General features: G+C 37.2%; 1 protein-coding gene and 1 pseudogene across 1 annotated transcript in view; one reads left to right on the top strand and one right to left on the bottom strand.

The window, feature by feature from the left end:
- Window positions 1-6,588, bottom strand: part of Intu (inturned planar cell polarity protein) — an 89,517-nt gene extending 82,929 nt beyond the window's left edge. Inside the window, exon 1 of the mRNA XM_021236470.2 lies at window positions 6,091-6,588. Within this exon, the coding sequence (XP_021092129.1) occupies window positions 6,091-6,179 (89 nt within the window). The 5' untranslated portion in view covers window positions 6,180-6,588. The remainder of the gene's footprint in view (window positions 1-6,090) is intronic.
- The window catches only part of LOC101723033 (charged multivesicular body protein 5 pseudogene), a 49,613-nt pseudogene continuing 32,261 nt past the window's right edge, over window positions 6,178-23,529 (top strand).

The following is a 23,529-nucleotide window of genomic DNA, read 5'->3' as shown; positions in this document are numbered from 1 at the left end:
TGGAAAGAATATCTGAGGCTTAATAAATATGCAGATTATGAGGGGCTGCCCCACATCGGTGGGATCAAAATTTCCAGAGGGGACTGGTATTTCTATTTTAAATAAGTGCTCTGGTTGATTCAGTGAACTTGGAAAGCACTGCCCCAAGCTTTCCCATGTATAATGGTGCATTGTTTAACATGTTTCGATATGCAGTTCTGGGCTTCCTAACACAGGCTCACTGTCACCTCTTCAGTAGACTGAAACCACTCCCACCCTCTGAATTTGAGCCTGGCAGACAGACTTCTCCCTGCTCCAGAATCCACTGTCTGTATCACCTTGAGCAATTCAACCTGTGTCATTTTCCTTAACTGTAAGTTCAGATACTGGTACATATTTTACAGGACCATTTGGGATCCAATGAGTTAATGCATGTGCAATACTTAGTACATAAAGTGTCAGTAAAACTTAGCTATTTTATATCTTTTACTCACACAGTTCTCTCACAGGGGACTGATACTTCTCCAAAATTCACTCTTTAAACTATGGAAATACAATAGTGCATTTTCCTTCAAGATCCTATTCAAGGAGCACCTTTCAAAAAGCTTTCCCAGACACCTCTCCTACCTCTGTAAGAACTCCTCTTTCCATCTTCCCCTTTAATATAGCCCATAAGGTTCTGGTGTAACTAACGTCAGTCTGTCTTGTATTTTATAGGAATTAATTTATCTTTGCCACCAAACAAAAATCTGCCAGAGAACAGGACTGATTGTTTTTGTGGTACTGGGGATAAAACCCAAGGCCTTCGCACAGTTACATCCTCAACTTTTTTTAAATTTTGAGACAGGATCTCCATACATTGCTAAATTGCCCAGGCTGGGCTTGTGTTTGTGATCCTCCTGCCTCAGCCTCCCAGAGTTATGGGATTACAGGTATGCACCACCAAGTCTAGCTCTTTATTTTTTTTAATCCTTCACCTTTCAAAAGGTCAAACTGCAGGAAGAAAAAAGCCACATAAAAATATATCTACTAAGAAATGTTCTTCAACTGATATGTCCCTGGCTTATGTCAGTTTTGTTGGCTGATTAACATCCATTGTGTTAGTTTAATGAACAAAAGAAAACAACAAAGAAAGTTGCCACCTTGCTTGATCTTTCATAAAAGAATATGATAATAGCAATCATTTGGTATTCTTAATTCTCAGGGTGTGATATTAGCTAATAATATTTCTAATTTTATATATCATATCTGTACTAACCTTATTAATATATATAATACCTTAGATGTACAGGAGAGAATAAAAAAAAGAAAAAGAATAAAATGCCATTTTCAAGGCCTTTATAAAAAATACTCTCTTTGTCTATCTGTTTCATAATTAGCAATTACAAGAAGACTTAAAAGATTCAGACTCTGGTATTTTCCATCATCAACTATGCAAATAAATGGCCAGCCATCTTCTAAGGCTCAGATATGTTTAGCTGAAGACATATGAGACATGAGGTCCTTATTTCCATAGATTATCATCTCAATTAGGCAAATAATACAATTCTGACATAAAATACACCAGATAAGAGTAGGATTAAATATTTAGTTTCTGTATTAGGTTCAAGAGCTCTTTGGTAACAGGAAGAGTAGCTAGCAATGAGCAGTAAGTGAAAACAGGGCCACAGGAGGTCATTTTCATTGAAAACTTTAAACAAGGGCCAGGGATTTAGCTCAGTGGTTCTGGAGCTTGTCTTGCAAGTGCAAGGTCCCGAGTTTGATCCTGGTACCAAAAAAACAAAACAAAACTTTAAACTGTAGCATAAAAGTTCACTTATTAGAGTTTTGTTAGCAAGTAATTAATAATATCTTAACTGTGAATATAAATAATGCTTTAAGAACTATGTGGCAATACTGACAACCACAATTATTTTTAAAAATTTATCATGAATAAATAACTTGGTAGATCAGCAAAATATCCTTTTAAAATTGAGACTTTGTAATTAGAACTTTTCAAATTTAAGATAAAGTCATAATATATAAAAATAGTTCAGCAATGCCAAATTTATGGAATTAAATTATGATCTAAATTCTTATTTTCCTGTAGAAATTACTTGCTAAAAGGTACAGAATTTAACTATGGTAAGATCATGTACCCTATGTTTGAATAACAATGGAATGGAGGTGAGGATCCATAGGTAGCTATAAAAGTAATATAGGAGACAAAGCTCAAGCCCCAAATCCAATTCATTTACTTTTACTTCACTTTATAGCCTCATTTATAAATTATTAAAAATTTGGTAAACTGTTCTACTGCTGTAAACTAGTAGTTGCCAGCCAGACAGAAAAGATGCCCCTAAAGGCAGGAATGTGACAGCCTCAGAAACTGTTGGTGACTCACAATCTACTAATGAAGTGGAAAGTAGGAAACATAAAGCAGTACAGGAATTAGAAAAAACCTATAGTTTACAATGAGTGCCCAAAGCCCTACTGGCATCTTAAAAAGAATCACAACACTGTCGAACCCTCTAATAATTTGACAATGACTGTCCAGATCCTTGAAAATCCTCGAGCATCATGCATCCCCTTGTCAGAGGATCTGAACTCTTGGATTCTGGCACTAATGACCAAGTGAACATGGACAGTCAGTTTCCTCATCTGAACACAGCAAAAATAGTCTCTGTCCACTCGATGAGAGTGCTAAAATTCAAGTAAGGTAATTTTCAAATCCTAATGCCTTGCACCTTGAAAAATAGGCTGGGGATTTAGCTCAGTGGTTTCGCCACCTGCCTTGCAAGCGAAAGATCCCGAGTTCAACCCCTGGTACCAAAAAATAAAAATAGATCAGTGTATGCTTTATGCTATATTTTCAAAAGCTTTTTATTATTGTTTATTTTAGTTTTTACTTTTAGAGTTTAAAAAGATACTTCATACTCTTTATAATAGGAATATTACTTAACCAGGCATGCCTTTACCCCAGAAAGTTCTAGATATTTGAGATATTTTGAATATGCTTATTTCTCTGTTGGCAAGAGTATGAAATTTGAATCAATGAACATTTTAGGGGACTGAGCTCTAGTTTATGCTGTCTGCTACCTTAAGTGTCAAAAAAAAATCAGCGCTTGAGCCTGGACCAACATTATTCATTAGTGATTAGGCCTTGGGCAGCCACTTAGCTGAGTCTTAGCACCTTTAACAATAGCTCTCTTTTTGTGTTCTGGTTTAGCTTTCTAGGACAGTTGTTAATATAATCCCTTTATTTAACAAGAATTTATTTTTATAGAGCACTTCCACATAATCAAAAATTCATACTACTATCCTACGAAGTGGGTATTATGCCCTTTATGTTACAGAAAAAACAGGAAAGTAGAGACAAGTTAACAGTTTTGTCAAGGGCCAGGAATTTAGCTTAGTGGTGCTGCCACCTGCCTCACAAGCACAATGTTCCGAGTTCAATCCCCAGTACCAATAAAAAAAAAGAGTCTTGTCAAGGCACACAACGAGTATAAAACAGAAACAAGACTCTAAGATAAAGGTTAAATTGCAATAAATAGCCTTGTGCATAAATATTTTAAAAACAGTTGTCCAAATTACTGAGTGCTAACATGATCTTTTGAATACTCCTTATACTCGAGATGACACAAAAACGTTAATTTACCTAAGTAAAAGAAACTGAGAAATGTAACACTGAAGCTTTCCCCTGACTCAGACAACATGAACTTTTTTTTTTTTTCCAAAAAGCAGAATAGCTGAATTTTTTTTTTTGGTGAGCAAGTCTCATTTTAGCATTGACATTTTGAAGTTAACACCTTATGCAGAGAAAAGTTTGCAAATTTGCATCAGTTTTGGGTATGGCTGAAGGATCTTTTTCAAAAGCACAGCAATTTAATGCTTTATATTGTGAAAAACACATTTACAATGGAAAATATACAAATAATTTTTAAAAAGTAAACACTGAAAGACTTACCCTTTGAAATAAAATGTAAAAATAAAATAGTCCAATATTTTCTCTTGTCTTGGAATTCTAGCCCTAAGACCACTGGCCTGTTTAATGAAATTGCCAACATTTATTGGATAACTTACAAAGAAAGAAAAACATTAAAATTTTGTAAAACTAATATTTAGAACATATGCTATCCACCAGTCTAGTTCATAAGATCTATAAGAAGATGTATAAGATTTAAAGGTTATCTGATTTCTCTAATTTCTTTTACATTATGTCTAAATAAATCTATAGATGTAAGCAAAAAAAATTTGATTAAATATGAATATGTGTGAAAATATAGCTTTATCATAGGAAAGAGAAGCTTCTATAGATGTCTCATATTTTTAACAAGCATATTTGAAAATATTAATCACTAATGACAATTATTGCCAAAGCAAAAGATTTTCATATTCTCTTAAAAATAAATCACTGTTAGCCATGATACTGAAACACACATCTATAGTTTCAGATTCCACTGGTTCCTAAAGCATATGGGTGCAATTATTTGTAATTAAGATGAAATAGCCTTTCATTCTAATACTGAGCCAGTTTACTTCAGAAATACTCCACTACTTCCAAAATAATCATCTCAGTTTTGATAACTAGGGTTTAAAGATACTCTTTTCCCCTAGTTCATTCAGACAGGTTTGTGCTTTGGATCTGAAACCTTGCAATGTCACTCAGTTTGGAATTTTTTGGAGCTTGACATTTAAAACATGAAAAATATGAAAAAATTCTGTAAGAGCAAAAAATTCTGTAAGAGCAAAGTCTTAAGCATTTAAGTCTTAAGCATTTATCCCCTCCCAGCTTTGCCAAAGTCGTTCTGTGAACGAGTTTCTAGTTAATGCTTCTTGGGGTGATTTTTGGATTGTAGTTTTATCAAATGCAAGGGGAACTGTCCTTGGGAATTTAACAGAATACTCTTAGCTACTCATTTGATAATATTTTATTATATATGGCAGCAGCTCTCTAGCACTGGGGAGTGGAGTGGAGAAAACCGACTGTAGAGAATTTCAAGTTTCAGAAGACAGTTCTTAAATAGAAGAATCTCAACTTCTCCCTTGAACAATGTCTTTCTTTTTACTCACACTTCTAATAGAACAGGATTTCTACAGCTCATATGGTTTTGTACAGACTTAAAAGGGTCACTTGAAACGTTTACAGATGAGAGAACTCATAAACCTCCCTCTGAAAGATATTTACTAAGCACCACTTACTCCTCACCACAAATGCTTTCAAGAGTTGATATACAGTATTTCTAAACAAGGTTTTTTTCTTCTTCTTTTACTCTATATCATATCTTATGAAGGCCAGGCCTTTCCAAAGTCAGAGCAGCATTAACTGCCTGGCATTTCATCCATTCGCTCTTAAAACGAAAAGAGATTTTATTCTCCATGTGGATTCTTAATTCTTTTCTCGTCTATAAACTCATCACAGTTACCATGGGTCAATGGGTTTTAATATTTGTTAGTCTATTTTGCATAAAGGGTAAGGTTGCACAAAGATACAAACAGTTAAGGCATACACTAACAGTTTACAGAAAGCTGGGTTCGTATTCTTCTTAGAGGACCTCTTAAATTTCTTTTGTGTAGTGTTCAGAAGCGCGCAAGCACTCCAGCGCGTGGGAGGGAGTGGGGTAGAATTAGATGGCTTCAAAAAGAGGCTCCTTCTAATTGCATTGACAACCAAAGTCTAAACAAAACTCTCAGCTATTTTCCCTGGAGGAAATCTATAGATGTTTCAAAGACAGCTTTGTTTAGGCGTTCTTTCCCTTTTTTTTTTTTTTTTTGGTACGGAGGATCGAACTCGGGACCTTACGCTTGCGAGGCAGGCACCGGAACCACTTAACTAAATCCCCAGCCCTGTTCTTGTCCTTCTTTATCAAGCAGTGTTTTCGGGAAGAGATGGGCGATCCCACCCACCCGGGGCTGGCGTCTCCGCAGCGGACCGGGTAGGTGGCGAGTACTCGATTCTGGAAGGGTCTGGGGAAGGAGTACAGCGCCCCTCCCCAAAGAACGCTGCACGAAGAACTCCAAATCAGAAGCTTCTGCAAGACTCCTGCAAGAAAAGCTCTTGTCCTCCCCTCTCCAGAATCCCGGGGGCTCGGAGGGAGGTGCTGCCCGGAGCCCCCGGCCCGCACTGACCTGTGTAACAGGACGCGCTGCACAGAGTCCAGGTCCTCCAGGTTCCGGGGGGCAGGCTTGGGGATGCTGGCCTTGCCCACCTGAAACATGCCCCCTCCGGAATCGCTGCGAAGGCACTTAGCAGGTAACAGAGGTTTGGTGGAGCCGGCCGCGAGGTCCCACCTCGCCACTGCAGCAGCTCCCGGCGCCGCCGCGGATCGGAGTCTGAAGGCAGTGCCCGCCAGACCGCCGCTGCGCAAAATCCTAGGCGCGAAGGCGGCGATGCCCGCGGCCACGGTGCTTCTAGAGCGCGAGGACCTTGGAGCCCGGGACCCCAGGGCAGGGGACTCTCTACTGGCGCCACCGTCGCTGGGGCTCGGCACGTCCACGGTGCCCCCTTCCACGACTGGGTCCCCCCACCGCTCCCACTTGCCTGACACACGGCACGGTCCCGTGCGCCCCTGCGAGCCCGGGAGCGCTGCGCTTTCTCGCCGCCTAGCGCGGGAGGCGGCTCTTCACCCTACGTCCGGGACACCCAGGCGGCCCGGCGCGCGACACCAGTGTCCTGGTACCGCCCCCAGCTGAGGAAGCCGCCACCTGAAGTTTCGAGGGCCACGATCAAGAGAGGAGTGGAGGAGGCTCTAAATGGACTCTGAGGCTCTGACTGCTCCACGGAAGAATGGAAAATGAGTGGGAAAAAGAGGCGAACTGGACGTTTGGTTCTGGTGGGAGTTTAAAACCTGTCTGAAGAAGCCGCATAGTTAGTTTCACTATCCATGTAAACATGTATTGATTACCTGTTATGTACCAGGCTGAGTTCTAGTCCTTAGAAATACAAGGATGAATAAAAGGTCGGTGCTGACCTGCCTGCTTTGGGCCTGTTATCCTCTTCCGGGCTCTGTTTGCTTTAAAATATATTGCATGTGGGGCCGGGGATTTAGCTCAGTGGTTTCGCCGCTGTGCAAGCTCAAGGACCCGAGTTCTATCCCCGGTGCAAATATATATATATACACACACATATATATAAAACCTCAGGAGACAGTCTCCTGAATCAGGGCATTAGATTATTTCCATGGATTCTTTTGGGCCCATGGTCCAGAAAAAGGGAAAGGGAAGGGGAAAAGAAAGGTCAGCTGGGTATTTTTTCCGTTATGGAAAAATGATCCATATGTGACTTTTAAACCACGTGCCAATCAGACAAATGATAAGGGGAACAGTAGAGGGAGAATAAATGAAGAAACTGAAAACTGATACTTTTAAATATGAGAAAACATGAGTATGTAGATTACAGATTAAATGTAAACAGTGATAAATTAAAAATGTAGGGGTTTTTTTGGGGGGGGGAGGGTCAGTTTCTGCAATCTTGCCTGCCAAATGGATGAAGAGGGTGAATGATGGAGGTCACATCTTTTAATATGTAGACTTTTGCTTATTTTTTTCTGTTTTCAGTGCTTTCTTAACTCTGTCCTACAGTCTGCCTGGTGTTTTTCAGTTCATGCTTTTTTTTTTTTTTTTTTTTTTTTTTATGGTACCAGGGAATCAAACTCGGGTCCTTCAGCTTGCGGGGCAGGCGGTGGAACCACTGAGCTAAATCCCTTGAGCTAAATCCCCGGCCCCGTCAGTTCATGTTCTTGAGGACATCTGGGTAGCCACTAGGAGCTGAGATTGGCCCTTGCTGACTGCCAACAAACAAATGGCGACTTTGCCTCTGAAAACATAAAGAACTAAATTCTGCAAACAACCTGAATAAACTCAGAAGAGGATCTCTTCCCCCCACCCACAGACCCTGCAGATAGGAGTTTAGTCCCACCGAACCCCTGATTTTTCCCTGAGAAACCCTAAGCAGAGAACCTGGTTGAGACAACTAGACTTCAGAACCAGTAAATGGCTGTTGCTGAAGACTGCTAAGCTTGTGGCAATTTTAAATGCAGTAATAGAAAACTAATACGGTATGTTTTCAGGGTTGGTAATAGCAAACTGTCTGTGGAACAATTCCCACCCAGCTGGCCCTATGGGTGGCAATATCTCCAGCAGAACTTGGCAGCTCTGATGCAGGCATGGTTTCCAAGACACTACACTCTCCTGACTTTAGTCTTTTGTGCTGTCTGATTCCTCTTCCTTCCCCAAAACACTCAAAAATTGCCTTGAAATGTCAGAAAGGCCACTGTGGAACAGAGATTTTCTTAACATAGCATCTGAGGTTAGAATTAAGTAGTCTTTATACAAAGACAGATTTATACTTAATATGTACTGCAAGTTGGGCTCCTTGAGAAGCTGGCTTTGAGATGGAGATTTCCATGCAGGAAGCTTACTGGAAAGTGCTCTGGGAAGTGAAGAAGTCACACTGGCCAAAGGGAGCAGATGAACTGTAATGCAGTCTCACATAGGCCTGAGTCAGTCTCATGGACTTGAGGTGGAACGGTCTTGCAGAGACAAGGGAGACATGTCTTTATATCCAGAAAAGAGGTGTGACCTTTAGCAAGGTGACTCTTCAGTGAGGGCAGTTATTGGAGAGGGATCCAGGTGAGAGTCTCAGTGGGCAACATCCTCAACTGGGTGAGGAGTGAATGCCTCCCCACTCCAAGGGTAAGATGAGGCCAGGTTTGTAAGTAAGCAATGTTTTACAGCATCTGATCCAATACAGAAGAAGACTCACTAGAGTGACGAGGCTTTTCCTCGCTGAAGGGCTTATCCACAGAGGTTGTTGGATGTCCATGTAAGGATATTACACAGTGGGGTTCACCACTGAGCAAAGATATGAGAGGTGAATTCTTAGTGATTTCCAAAACTTCTTTTCTTCTCTAGTATTTCCGGTGGCTTCAGTTGTCCATGCCAACACTGCCTCACTCTGGCAGCTTTCATGTACTGACCATCTTGTACCCTGCCTTGGGAACAATATGCAACATGGGTCAAAGCATGGAGTGAGGGGCTGGGGTTGTAGTTTAGTGGTAAAGTATGTATGAGACCCTGTATGTGATTCCCAACACTGGGAGAAAAATAGAAGCACAGAATGGAGTCTTAATAATTGACTTTGACTGTCCTTGACACACTGGATTAATTGTGCTCTTCTACTCCCAGGACAATACATACACAACATGTCTAGATTTTAAAAATATAGAAATATTTTGACCTAGTCTTCAACACTTTATCTAGAGAGATCAATTTTCTTCAGTTTTATCATCTTGCAGAGCAGGCTTCTCTGCTTTCTATTATATCACATCATTTAGGAGGAGTCATTTAGCCTAAAAGTAAATCTTAGCTATTATCAGTTATCAGGAAGGAGTTTTGTCTGTTGGATAGGTGCTTCTTGCCGAAGAATTTGAGGATCCATCACTGCAGTAGAAAATGGAACAAAAATTAAACCACAAAGAACCTTGGCCACAAAAACACCAGAATTCTGGGTGACCATGAAGGGTCAGGATGGAGTAAGGGGAGGTGAGGGGAAGACAGAAGTAATAAGGAAGACAGTCAGGGCTCTGAGTACATAGCAGCCTTTGTAATCTTGACAGTAAAAAAATATTTTATAAGACATCATTCTTTCTGCTAATGTTCTGTATCTGAAGTTTCTTCCAAACATTGAAGGGCACAATGGCAAAGTTATAACAATTTAGCATTTCGGACTTTTTCTCATGTATATCATTTATTTAACAGATATGTACTGAGTATTCTTAAACGCACATCACTGTACTGTGCTTCAGAAATGCTTTAAAAATTCCCAGCACACGGTTCTTCTCTCATTCAAATCACAAGAGGCAGCCTCCCACAGGGCTAGGAATCCTACTGATTTTTTTAGAACTTAACTTTTACTGCTGATGCAGCTAGCTGTGTCCTGTCTTAGACTATTCCTGCTGCTGTCCACTGGAATTTAGTAGAGCATCTATACCTCCACCATCTAATATGCTATTGATGTATTCTTGCCAGTGAGTCTATATTCAGGTATTTTCATTCTTTTTTTGGAGAGGGTCTCATTAGGTAGTTCAGGCTGACATGGAACTCATAATGTCGCCCACACTGGCCTCAGACTTGTGGGAGTCCTTCTGCCTCAGCCTCACAAGTACTGGGATCATAGAATGTGCTGCCATGCCTGGCAGTATTTTCATTTTACACATTTAATGTGTGTGTAGCATGAGAGATAGATAGGCAGTTAGGTAAACTTTTATTTCAATCTGAGTCCTCTTTGAGTATAAATCCTTAGAACAAAATAGGAAGAATCCTTCTTCATTCTCTCTGGAGCCTGTCATGTACCTCTTTATTCAGGAGCTGGAAATGACTTAAGTGGAATAGATGATCATGGATGACATGGTCTTCTTGAGTTCAAAGATACAAACAAGTCAGTGTTAGAACACAGGAATGTGTATGTTTTGAACACTCTTGGATTCTGTGTGTTTGTATGAGCCACTCCCTGTAATACTGTAATGCTGTAATCCACTACTCTTCACACTATTTTTTAAGGGTATCAAGCAGATGAAAGTGAAGTAAGTCATAAGAATGTGTAAGAACCTGTGTGGGAGGTGGGAATAGACTGAGACATGAGTCAGCAGGCCCTTCTAACAGCAAAGACAGAATTGAGTGGGATTAACAATTTATAGTTGGTAGAAAGCAAAAATAGGCAGTGATGTACTTGAAAATATTGCTTGTTACTAAGCTACTCTGTAAATTCTTGGCTATGGAATAAGCATAATTATATGAATAAACATAATTATATGAATATTTAAGGAATATTAATTTCACTGATGAGATTTACATGAAAAATTTTAATGTAATATGTATACTGTATGTACTAATATCTCATGATAAATATATTTTATTATGTGTCAAAAATATACAGTATACTGCTAATAAAAATTTTTAAAGAAAAATATATATATTCATATATAGATATATAGATATATAGATATATTAGTTATAAAACACAAAAAGACCTGGGAAACAATTAAAATATTATCTAATATTTTGAGTATAGTCTAGGAATTCAAGATTTCAAACAAAGTATTGATTTTGGACATAAAATAAAGGGCATTACCTACCCAGGTCAAATTCATAGTGCTTGCATAGGAAAATTCCATGCATAGTTTTGGTTAATATCCATAATAAAATTATAAGGAAACCAGCAAGTATTTCCAAGGAGGGAATTAAGTGATCTTAAAGATGAGGGGCTGAAGTTTGTAAGAGATTTATACTACAGTTTGGAAAGATAGGAAATGTAATTTATTAGCATTTTGTTTACTTTTAATTTGAAAAGTTGCAAGCCTAAAGAAAAGTTTGGAAGAACAGTACAATGAAAGCCCAAGTAACCTTCACCTAAGATTCATTAATTAGCATTTTTCCATATTCATACTCTTTCAAAAAATCATTTGAAAGCAAGTAGCAAGATAAGAAACCAGGTTGGTTTTTTTACTAATATTTTAGCATGTGTTTCCAAAGAAAAGGGACATTTTCTTACTCAACCACAATACCATTGTCTTGATTTCACTGATATTCATTGGGATCAATAAATGGCCTGTGTTTTCAAATTTCCAAAATTCAAAAAAAATTAATAGCTAAAAATAATCCAGGAAACAACCATCAACTATTTGTGAATATTCTCTTTCATCTTGAACATACTGCCAATTTTTTTTCTTTTGGTCTTGGTATTGACATTCATGAAGAATGCAGACCAGGTATTTTGCAGACTAGTTCACAGTTTGTATTTATCTTATAGTTTCCTCATTTGACTATTTTGAAGTCAAGGAATTTTTAGCATGACTACTACAGAGGTGATATTGCTCTCCATACATTTCCTCTAAGAGGCATATAACATTAATTTGCCTCATTAACATTAATTTGTGGTGTTAAGTTTCAATACTTGGTTAAACTGTCAGATTTCTCCACTGTAAAATGTTTTCCCATTTAAAGTCAGTGAACAGTTTTTGGAATGGCACTTTGAAGCTGTTTTCCTCAGCAACTTTTTGACCAAGAATTTTGGTAGCCGTTTATGATCCATACCTATTTTCTTGTTCTTTTATTGCTTCTGCACTTTTTAGCTGGCATACTTCAATAAAGGTAACTTCCTTTTACCTTTTAAAAGGATCACTCTGGCCTTGTGGATTCTTTTTGTATTTAATGTGTTACAATAAATTCCATAATTATTCTTTTTGATGCTCTAATTTGACTGCTGTGTTCCTTTGAATGGCTCTATCACTTTTTTTCAGGATTTCCTTGCTTTCTGACATGATAAAATAGTCCAAACTCACTTTGAACTTTCCTTCCCCCCAAACTCATAATCAGCTGTTTATCAAGAATTCTGGGTGCTGGGAATCAGTTCTGGATGGATCTCTCGTGTATATCTTGCACATCTCTTGTACATCTTTTAAGTGAGGCAGTAACTGCCCTTTGTTCTGACTATTTTTCAAAGACGTGTGGTGAACAAGCCTTGGAAGACAGAGACGTTGCCTATCTCTATTGTCTCTTTATTAAAAGATAATCTCTCTATCTCCAGGGCACATCTCAGACAGACTTCCCATTCTGTGGGATGGGGATTTCCTAAATTCATGGTTCTTCTATAACATAACCATTTTGCCATGATATATAGATGTCATCTAGCTGTTCTCACATTACCCTGTTGGAATTGAGGTGGGGGAACAGCCACAAATGTCAGTGCTCTGGCAACTGCTGTTTCTATGAGTACTAAAGTCTTCTGATACTGATCCAGGAGTCCTTTGTGTTCTGCCAGAATTCATGAAACTGAAAGGCTAACTTGTGAAGTTGTATGTAGGATAAAAACTCAGACTCTACAGGTTTTTTGTCTTTTGAGACAGAGTCTCACTATGTACTTCAGGCTGGCCTCAAACTCATATATAGCCCAGGCTAGCCTCAAATTCACAACAATTCATCTGCCTCAGCCTCGAGAGTGCCAGGAGTATAAGTGTGCGCCATCACATCTAGCTTCAGACTCTGTAGTTTTTTTTGTTTTATTTTGGTACAGGGGATCAACCTCTGGACCTTGTGCTTGCAAAGCAACTGGTGGAAACACTGAGCTAAATCACCGGCCCAAGACTCTAGTTTTTGACATTGGCAAATATGTGTATTCTCTGCTACTGGGGTGTATTTCAACAGAGAGAACTAGGAAATACATTTAAAAAAATGAGCTCATAGTAATGCCTACTCTGAAAGAATGCCACAAAATTCCTCCTCTAATCCATATTTACATCTCTCTTCTCCCACAGACAGAAGCTTAGTTCTTAAAAAAAATCAATATACTCACTCATTTTCTCTCTCCTGCATCTCATGTAAATTAAGATTTGAATTATAATACCAAGGCTACTACAAAAGCCAGATATTCTGAGTTAAGTTCAATATTTGTTTGTAATTCCATTTGTCCTAGAATATATCATTCTACTGGTATAGGCAGATTAGTATATATAGATGCTTTAATTTTATTTTACCATGATTATGTCACCAATTTTGGTATTTGTTTTTATTAAAATTCAATTTTATTAATAATCTACATAATACTCTCTGATGTGGATATCCATTTTATTCAACAGGCTGCTAGGCATGGGCATATATATTGTTCCTAATACTTTAGTATAAACAGAATTGCCACGTTGAGCAACCTTTTGTTTTTTTAGGGAAGTGTGCCTTTAGGGTAAATTTCTAGCAGTGAAAATGATGGAACAATGTGTGAATGCAGTTTTGGTAGATATAGCCTAACTCCTCCCAATGAATTGCACTACCAGTTTGCACTAACACCTATAAAGTTTAAGCGTGTTTCTCAATAGCTTCATCAATTGTGTGTATGAAAAGGTACCTAAGTTTAGCCAATCTGTCCATTAGTATTTGTTATATATAGTTGGGTGCACTAGTGTTTGGTGTATATATGTTTATGATTGTCATCGCTTCCTCTTGGATTGTTCCCTTTACAAGGATGTAGTGTCCTTCTTTGTCTCTCTTAATTAGTGTTGATTTGAAATCCACTTGATCTACAAAGAGGATAGCTACTCCTGCTTTTTTTCAGGTTCCTGTGGCATGGAGAATTGTTTTCCACCCTTTCACTTTCAGTCTATGAGCTTCTTTTTGAATTAAGTGTGTTTCTTGTATGCAGCATATTGTTGGATCTTGCTTCAAGTCTATTTCTTCTGATTGGTGAATTGAGACCATTAACATTGATGGTTATAACTGATACATATTGACTTCTCATTGTCATGACTTTTTCTTTGTGTTGGATTCTCTCCCTTTACATTTAATTTCTTGTCATGCCCAACGGGTTCATTCTGCTGGGCTTGCTGGGGTTGTAATCCTTGTTGTCTTTTATTAGGATATTGTCTAAAATTTTTGGAGTGCTGGTTTGGTATTCACGAAGTTCTTAAGGTGCTCTTTGTCATGAAAGTATCTTATTTCTCCATCAATTTTGAAAGATAGTTTTTCAGGGTACATCAATCTGGGTTGGAGGCTGTTTTCTTTTAGGGCTTGGAATATGTCACTCCAAGCTCTTCTTGCTTTGAGGGCTTGCATTGAGAAGTCTGCTGTGATTCTGATGGGCAATCCTTTGCATGTGATTTGTTTCTTTTCTCTAACTGCTTGTAGAATTTTGTTCTTCTGTTGGGTTTCTGGAATCTTAACAATTATAAGCTTATGTGTAGATTTTTTTTTTTTTGATCAAGGCTAGTTGGAGTCCTATATCCCTCACTTATCTGTATGCCAAGTTCTTTTTCCCTGGTTGGTAAGTTTTCTGTCCTCATTTCTGTAAACAGTTTTTGTGGTTTTTTTTGTATTAAATTCTTTTATTGGTACATTGTAGGTATACAACACAATTACATTTCTCATTGGGAATTGTACCTTTATATAATGCATCTTGGTTCTTATTTTTTCCCCATTCCTAGCCCTCCCTTCACCCCCTCCACCCTTCCCTATTTACAAAGACTTTATTTCCATTTTTTCCATTTCTCATCATTTTTTCCTTTCCCTTCTTTCCTTTCCCCTGTCCCTCCCACTACCCCTACCCCTTTGGACCTTTTCTTCTTATTTTACATTATCAATTATTCATTCTAATCATTGGTACATTTTAGGTATACAATATAATGACATTCATCATTGGCAATTTGCACCTTTACATAGTCTCTCTTGGTTCTTATTTTTCACCCTTGCCCAGTCTTCCCTTTAACCCCTCCATTCCTCCCCATTTACAAAGATTTTGTTCCTATTTTTCCATTTTCTCATATTAATCCCATTCCCTTCTATCCTTTCCCCTGGCCCTCCCACTTCCTTCCCCTTTGCCCCTTTTCTTCCTATTTCACATTACCGATTATACATTTAGTCCTTATTTACACTTTCAGTTTCTCACACCAGAGAAACTATTTGGTATTTACACATGTGTGTCCTATTTATTTCACTTAAGAGTATTCCCTCAATGTGCATCCATTTAGCTATAAATGTCTCTAATTTCTCATTTTTTATGGCTGAGTAGTACTCCATTTTATAAAAAAAACACATTTTCTTTATCCAGTCTCCAGTTGGGCATTTGGGCTGTTTCCAAGTTTTAGCTATTACAAACTGTGCTGCTATGAACATGGGTGCACATATATCACTGTGGTATGATTCTTTTAATTCTTTGGAGAAGATCCCCAGCAGTGGAATAGCAGGGTCAAATGGGATTTCCAGTCCTAGTTCTTTGAGGTATCTCCATACTGATTTCCACAGTGCTTGCACCAGTCTACACTCCCACCAGCAGTGGAGCAGGGTTCCTCTTTCCCCACAGCCCCACCAGCATTTGTTATTGGTTGATTTCATGATAACAGCCATTCTTTCTGGAGTGAAGTGAAATCTCAGCATTGTTTTCATTTGCATCTCTTGAATGACCAGTGATGTTGAACATTTTTTCATGTATTTATTTGCTATTTCTACTTCTTTGTCTGAGAAATATCTGTTCATTTCAGATGCCCATTTTTGGATTGGGTCTTTAAATTTGGGAGGTCTGATCTTTTTAAGTTCTTTATAGATTTGAGATAGTAGACCTTTGTCTGTGTGGGTTGCCTCTTCACACTGCTGGTGGTTTCTCTTGCAGTGCAGAAGCTTTTTAATAAGAAGAGATCCTACTTGTTGATTGTTCGTGCTAGTTCTCTATGAACAGTTTTTTGATGTCATCTGCACTCTCTTCTGTTACTTCATTGACTCGAACACTCTTATGTTATTTTTCTTTGCATCGTCTAGCAGCTGCTGGATTGATTTCTCGTGGTCCCTCACTATTTTAAAGAAATTTTTCTTTTCCTGGTTACTAATTGCAATCCTATCTTCTATATCTGAAATTTTGTCCTCACATTGGCTCATTCTGCTGCGTAAATTTTCAATGGATTTTTTTTTGCTTAAATTCTTTTATTGGTACATTTTAGGTACACAATACATTTACATTTATCATTGGGTGCTTGTACCTGTACATGATGTATCTTGGTTCTTACTTTTTCCCCATTCCCTGTGCTCCCTTCCCTATTTACAAGACTTCATTTCCATTTTTCCTTTTCTCATAATTTTTCCTTTCCCTTCTTTCCTTTCCCCTTCCCCTACCAGTTCCCCTACCCCTTTGAACCTTTTCTTCCTATTTCAAATAATCAATTATTCATTTTAATCATTTTAATCCTTATTTACACTTTCAGTTTCTCACACCAGAGAAACTATTCGGTATTTACACATATGTGTTGTATGTATTTCATCTAAGAGTATGGCCTCAATATGCATCCATTTAGCTATAAATGTCTCTAGTTTCTCATTCTTTATAGCTAAGTAGTACTCCATTTTATTAAAAAAAACACATCTTCTTTATCCAGTTTCCAGTTGATAGGCACTTGGGCTGTTTCCAAGCTTTAGCTATTATAAGCTGTGCCACTATAAACATGGGTGCACATATATTGCTGTGGTATGATTCTTTTAATTCTTTTGGGAAGATACCCAGCAGGGGAATAGCTGGGTCAAATGGAACCTCTAGTCCTAGTTCTTTGAGGTATCTCCATACTGACTTCCACAGTGATTGCACCAGTCTACACTCCCATCAACAATGGAGAAGGGTTCCTTTCTCCCCACACCCCTGCCAGCATTTGTTATTGGTGATTTCTTGATAGCAGCCCTTCGTTCTGGGGTGAGGTGGAATCTCAGTGTTGTTTTCATCTGCATCTCTCAAATGACCAGTGATGTTGAACATTTTTTCATATGTTTATTTGCTGCTTTGACTTCTTTGAGAAATGTCTGTTCATTTCGGATGCCCATTTTTGAAGTGGGTCTTTGAATTTGGGGGGTCTGATTTTTTTCAATTCTTCATATATTCTAGATAGTAGTCCTTTGTCTGAGGTACAGCTGCTAAAATTTTTTTTTCCCACATTGTAGGTTGTCTCTTAGCTCTGTTGGTGGTTTCTCTTGCAGTGCAGAAGCTTTTTAATAAGATGAGATCCCAGTTGATTCTTTGTGCTAGTTCCCATGCTATTGAAGTTTTTGTTCATAAAGTCTTTTCCTATGCCAATGTCTTCATCAAGAGTTCTACCTAACTTATCTTCCAGCAAGTTTAGTGTTTCTGTTTTAATATTTAGATCTTTAATCCACTTTGATCTTAGTTTAGTGCATAGTGATAAGTAGGGGTCTAGTTTTGATCTTTGGCAGGTTGAAATCCAGTTTTTCCAATACCATCAATGGAGTTTTTAATTTTCTGGAAATCTGTTTGCATCTGTTTTATGGATTCCATTTTTTTCCTGTGTTGGAATTCCATCATGTTTCTCAGCTCCTCTATTTTTTTTTAATCTGTGTCTGCTCTAGATTTATTAATCATGTTTTGCACTATGGGAACAATCTCTGCTGTTATCTGAGAAATTATTTCTGATTTTTTTTTTCCAGATCCTCTTTTGTTGCTAGTTCAGTATCAGATTGTTCCATCTTGTTTCCCTTTGGGGTTGCCTTAGATGATCTGGGAGTCTGGTTTTGAGACTTGTTTAAGTGTCTTTTCATTTCAATGCGGGGGGGGGTGCTGCTGGTACCCTCCTGGGCACTCAGGGCAGTGGTATGGCAACCCAGAAGGTTCACATCCTCTATGTTGGGGGCAGCTCTGCTCTAAGTTTTACCAGTCTGAAAAGTTAAAAAATGGTATCATTGGGGCCGGGGATTTAGCTCAGTGGTCCTGCCACCTGCCTTGTAAGTGGAAGGACCCTAGTTCCATCCCTGGTACCAAAAAAAAAAAAAAAGATATCATTATTTTGCATTTAATGATAAATGTAATTATGCATCTTTTCATGTTTTATGTTATTCATCTGTTTTAGAAAAGTGGTTCTTTTCTTTTCATTTTTCTGTTGAGGTTTTAGTTTCTTTTCTCTTCCTCTTATTTTTTCAACCTTTATTAAAAAACTAGTTTGTGGGCCAGGGATTTTGCTCAGTAAGTGCTGCCACCTGCCTCGCAAGTGCAAGGTCCTGAGTTTGATCACCGGTACCAAAAAACCAAAAAACCAAAAAAACAAAAAAGAAAACAAATTTGTTTAGCTGTAATTAACATACAATAAATGACACATATATATTTTAAAATATACAACTTTAATTGTGACGTATGCTATGTATACATGTGAAACAAACTGGTTATCTCCAAAAGTTTCCTGAAAGCACTTTGTAATTAATTCATTTCTCCCTTTTCTGTCTCTCATATCCAGGAGAGCACTGACTTTCTGCATTACCGGTTCATATTTTATCAGATTCCCCATTTATTTCAAGGTTTTCTCTACCCTGGATGGTGGAGACATAAACTACTCACAGTGAGATCTCTGGGAACTGCCTGTTCCTTTCTAGTGGTTTTTTCTCTGGCCTCAAGCAGTTTCCTTACATAAATGTGATTACCAGTAAACAGCTGAAGACTTCAGAGGAATCCTTTTCAGATCTCTGGAGCTTTAGATACACAGGCCTGTCCTCTCCATAAATCTTTTTGTATCACATTATGAGTTCCTGAAGATTAGGACTTTAGCATACAAAGTGGGGGGGGGGTGGGGGTCACAATTCAGGCCATAAAAGGAAGATATCAAAAATGAGTTTAAAATTTTTTCAAAGGTTTCTTAGTATTAATTAAGATAATAACTTTTGGGCTGGGGATTTAGCTCAGCGGCATCCCACCTGCCTCGCAAGCGCTAGGTCCTGAGTTCGATCCCCTGTACCAAAAAGAAAAAAAAAAGATAATAACTTTTGTTCTTAGTTTAATATAGTAAATTAAAATACTGGAGTTTCTAATATTTAATTATTCTTATATTACTACAGTAAATCTCATTTGACTTTAGTGTATTATTTTCTTAATACAGTTTTGGATTTTGTTTGCTAATTTATAATTTAGGAATTTTGTATTAAAATTCCCAAGATTTACCTACACTTTTTTGGTTCTATATTTATCAAGTTTGGATATCAGTGTTAAACTTGCTTTGTAAAAAAGAAGTTGGAAGTTTTACTTCTTTTCCTATACTGTGGAACAAAGTATTTGCCATTAGGGTTATTTGACCTTTAAATCACCTGTGCTTGGTGCTTACATGTGAGATAGTACTTTAATTTTTTTTTAATTGGGCATCTTTAAAAAATGTTTACTTTTTAAAGAAAAGTATCTTATAAAGTATCTTAAGCATATCTTTCAAAACTTCCTGTCTTTATTGGGGTCATTTTGCTAATTGCATTTTCCTGAGAAATTACTCAGCTCATCAAAGTTTTCACATTCATTTACAAAGTAATTTCTTATGACTTTCAAGATATCTTGATTTAATAGTTACTCCATTTTACAATTTCTTATTTTATAGAACCCTAAATTTATTGACACATCTCAAATGTTTGTTTTCAATTCTGTTCTTGATGAACACGTATTCCTTGCTTGGTGACATTGTATTATTTTTGAAAACCATATATTAAATAAAACCATACCACAAATTTAAAAAAATTTCTATGGATTTAATGGAAAACCAGTGTGTTCCATTTTAATACAAGATAATCAAACACTTTTTACAGATTTAAAAAAATCAATTGAATAACGTAAAAGTAAAAACCTGGAAATAAATAAATACAGATTGTTCATAAAATGTAACATTATGAAGATTTATTTTATTCTCCACAGGAAGAAGAGATACTTGATAGGACTGGAAGAGGTTGGCAGAGTCATTCTTTAAAAGGTGCATTCTTGGGCCAGGGATTTAGCTCAGTGGTTCCGCTGCCTGCTTCACAAACACAAGGACCTGAGTTTGATCCCCAGCACCAAAGAAAAAAAAAAAGGTGCATTCTTTTTGAATATCTTCATGAACTTTTTTACTTTAAGTAGTTCATGATTATTTTCACTCAAATTGCACATAAAATTAGAGTTTATAACAATTAAAAACACTTGCAAGGCAAGATACAAGTTAAACATTACAATGCTTTGCAACACATGGAAATAGCCATGTGTACCACAAATCTCAGAGTACAGAGCTCTTGGTGGTCTACAAAGCAGAATATTTTTGAATCATCCAAACATGGAATAAAGGGCTGGGGACTTAGCTCAGTGGTGCCACACCTGCCTCACAAGTGCAGATCCAGAGTTTGATCCCAGGTACTGGAAAAACAAAACAAAACAAAACAAAACAACAACAACAACAACAACAAAACACCAAAAACAAACATGGAATAAAGTGCAAATTTGTTCCATTTGAAATTTCCTCACTAGAATTGTATTGAAATAATTGGTGACTTTCCTTTTCTGAAACTGAAATAGCACTTTCTTTCTTTTTTTTTTTTTTGGTAGGACTTTGTTTTTAAACAGTGAATGTACTCAGTATGTTTTGGGTAAAAAGTAATTACAGAAGAAAAAAATGAGGTTATCCAAAGATGATAAAACTTTTCATGAGTTACTAGGATAAACTCATTGAAATGAACAGTTTTATATGAACTGAGTCTCTATGACAATGTTATTATTTTAATGGATAAAAAGATAAAATTATTGTGGTAAATAGTTTAATCAAGATATATTTCTGTTTTACACACTGAACATTTCTTGGGCTAGTTATATCCTTTTGCATTTTAACTCAGAAACTGGATTTATGCTTACCCATTGTTCTTGGTTAAAGTTCAAATTTCCTAATTCTTTGAAAGCTCCTCTATAGCCTGGTTCTCACAAATCTCTCCAATCTTTTATTTTTACTTTATCCTACAATCTGATCTTTCAGCCATGTTAAAATGTGTTACTTCATAGAATTAGAATTTTTTTTTCTTCTAGAATTTTATGATTTTTAGAATTTGACTTACTCTTTTGTACCCTCAGGCCTTTGTAAAAGCTGTTTCCTCATCTTAAGTGCCTTACCTTTTTTTCTCTGCCTCATTCTGTCCTGCTTTCCTGTGGGATTTGGAATAGAAAAAACTGTTCAAAATATTATACTTTATCCTTGTAAACTGAAATCTGCTTTAAACCAAATACATTTCTTATTAAAGAAGTATTTTGGATAAAAAGAGAATGATTACGGAGCAAATTAGGGATTTGGGAGAGCATTTTCAGTGTTTATTGATTTGTTTAAGGATTCACTATGAGATTTAAATCAGATTTTTATTCTTTCCTTTGGAAGAATGTAGACATTAAAGACGTCTACCTTCTTTATTTTAGGGATTTAGCATTATTTCTAGTCTTGATGGCTTTTTATTAACATTTCAGGCTGATCTAGTCTCTGGTATTTGGACAAAATATCAGGTTTACAATGATAATAAGTGTGGTGTGGAAACACAAAAATGATTTTAAAAGATGATTTAAGAGCTCTGAAATATCAGTCCAAACCTATATTAATTTTTTTAAAAAAATGTCTTTTGCTGTTTTAAAAAGCAAAAGAGCTCCACCTGGTGTTGAACAGAACTATTGCCCAATTTTGATAATTTAGAATTGTCCATTTTCTCAAAACTGTATTTCAAATGCTTTTCTCCATACTCTATTCTACTTATAGTAGCGTTATTGGTATTGTGCCCAAATTATATGGAATTAGTTCTTCTAGTGAATTGCAAATATATTTATGCTAAAGGGAAGCCTTTCCTTTAACTTTAAATAGATTTAGAGAACTCCTCTTTCACACTTTCCCTTTGTACTATCTGCGCAGGGTTGAAATTACCTCACAGACCGGCCTGCCTGGGGCTCTGAAATCCGTCCATCCCCTGACTGGCATTTAGGCCACACCTCTCGCCGGCTGCTCTTGCTAATGACCCAGTGCAGCCACATTGCTTTGTCTGCTCACTTTGGTGAGAAGAGGTCTCCAAGGCTTTGTCAAACGTCCACAAACTGTGGAGCAGTCCAGGATGATGCTTCCATTTGACTTTTTCTCCCTCCACCCTCTCTCAGGTTAGACAAGCACAGTCTGACGGTTCTCCCAACCTTCTCCAGCTCCTCTATTTCTTTTTGTGTAGACATTTCTTACTGTAAAATCCTTCCATATTCAGTTCTGTCTTGGTGTCTACTTTCCCAGAGCCCAGACTAACACAATATTACTTCTAAAAGCCTTATGAAAAATGAGAATGTGGAGACATTGGTTTTATTTTCTAATATCTGAGTTGTCTAATATATGGTTCTTATGCATTTAATAAGATTTGGACATTTTAAACTCAGACTTCTTCAGTTTCGGTGATTAGTGAATGGTGTGGAAATGACATGTGTCCTGTGAGATCACTTGGCTCTCTGATGCTCCATGGCCACCTGCTGGACTCCTAACAGCCACTTCTCTATCTCATTGTTTGCACAGTCACAAAAGCATTTGGACAAGAGCAGTGACGAACCAGTGTAAATCCAACACCATTTCTAGAAAAATAACTTCATGGAATTTTTTTTAACTTATGGAAGGAGGGACTTTATTGTCACCTTGTATACACAAACAAATTATATTCAATGTTACATTTCAATATTAAATATTGCTGCTGATTCAAATGGCGATTCAGATCTGACTTTATCACTGAAATAGGATATCCATTAATGGGATATCCAAGAGAATAATCAGTGTTATGGAGGGAGAGACATTTTGCAGGACCTGTTAGAAAGTCCATGAGCACCAGCAACTTACAACTTCTGGAAACGGACCAGGGGTCTAATGTCATGCCATGTTCTTAGTTTGCTTTCACCTTACTGATACACTAGGAGGTAATACAACTCTAGGAAAATAAATCTTCACATTACTTTGCAGAATGATAGAGTGGAAAAAATTAGAGCCTGGGAAACAGAGTCCTATATTTGAGCCTTGGCTTCACTCATGATAACCTTCAAGACCTTCTGCAAGACATTTACTTGGTTTTGGCATCAGTTTTCTTATCTGTAAAATGGAGATACAAATCTCTGATTCTTTCACAGTCATGAAGTTTAAATGAAGCAATCCACTTGAGAACATTCAGTGAACTAAAGCACATTATATATTGTTTTCATTATCATTGTTTATTGTCTTTCTAATAAAGTTATCTACTAAAGAAGATGATCAGGTTTTAAAAAAATCTTTTATAGGA

Source organism: Heterocephalus glaber, unplaced genomic scaffold (assembly GCF_053883595.1).
Source record: "Heterocephalus glaber isolate CG9 unplaced genomic scaffold, H.glaber_assembly_v1.0 deba00001586, whole genome shotgun sequence".
Lineage (NCBI taxonomy): Eukaryota > Metazoa > Chordata > Mammalia > Rodentia > Bathyergidae > Heterocephalus > Heterocephalus glaber.
Note: the sequence above shows the minus strand (reverse complement) of the source record. Positions and strands in the feature narration are given on the sequence as shown.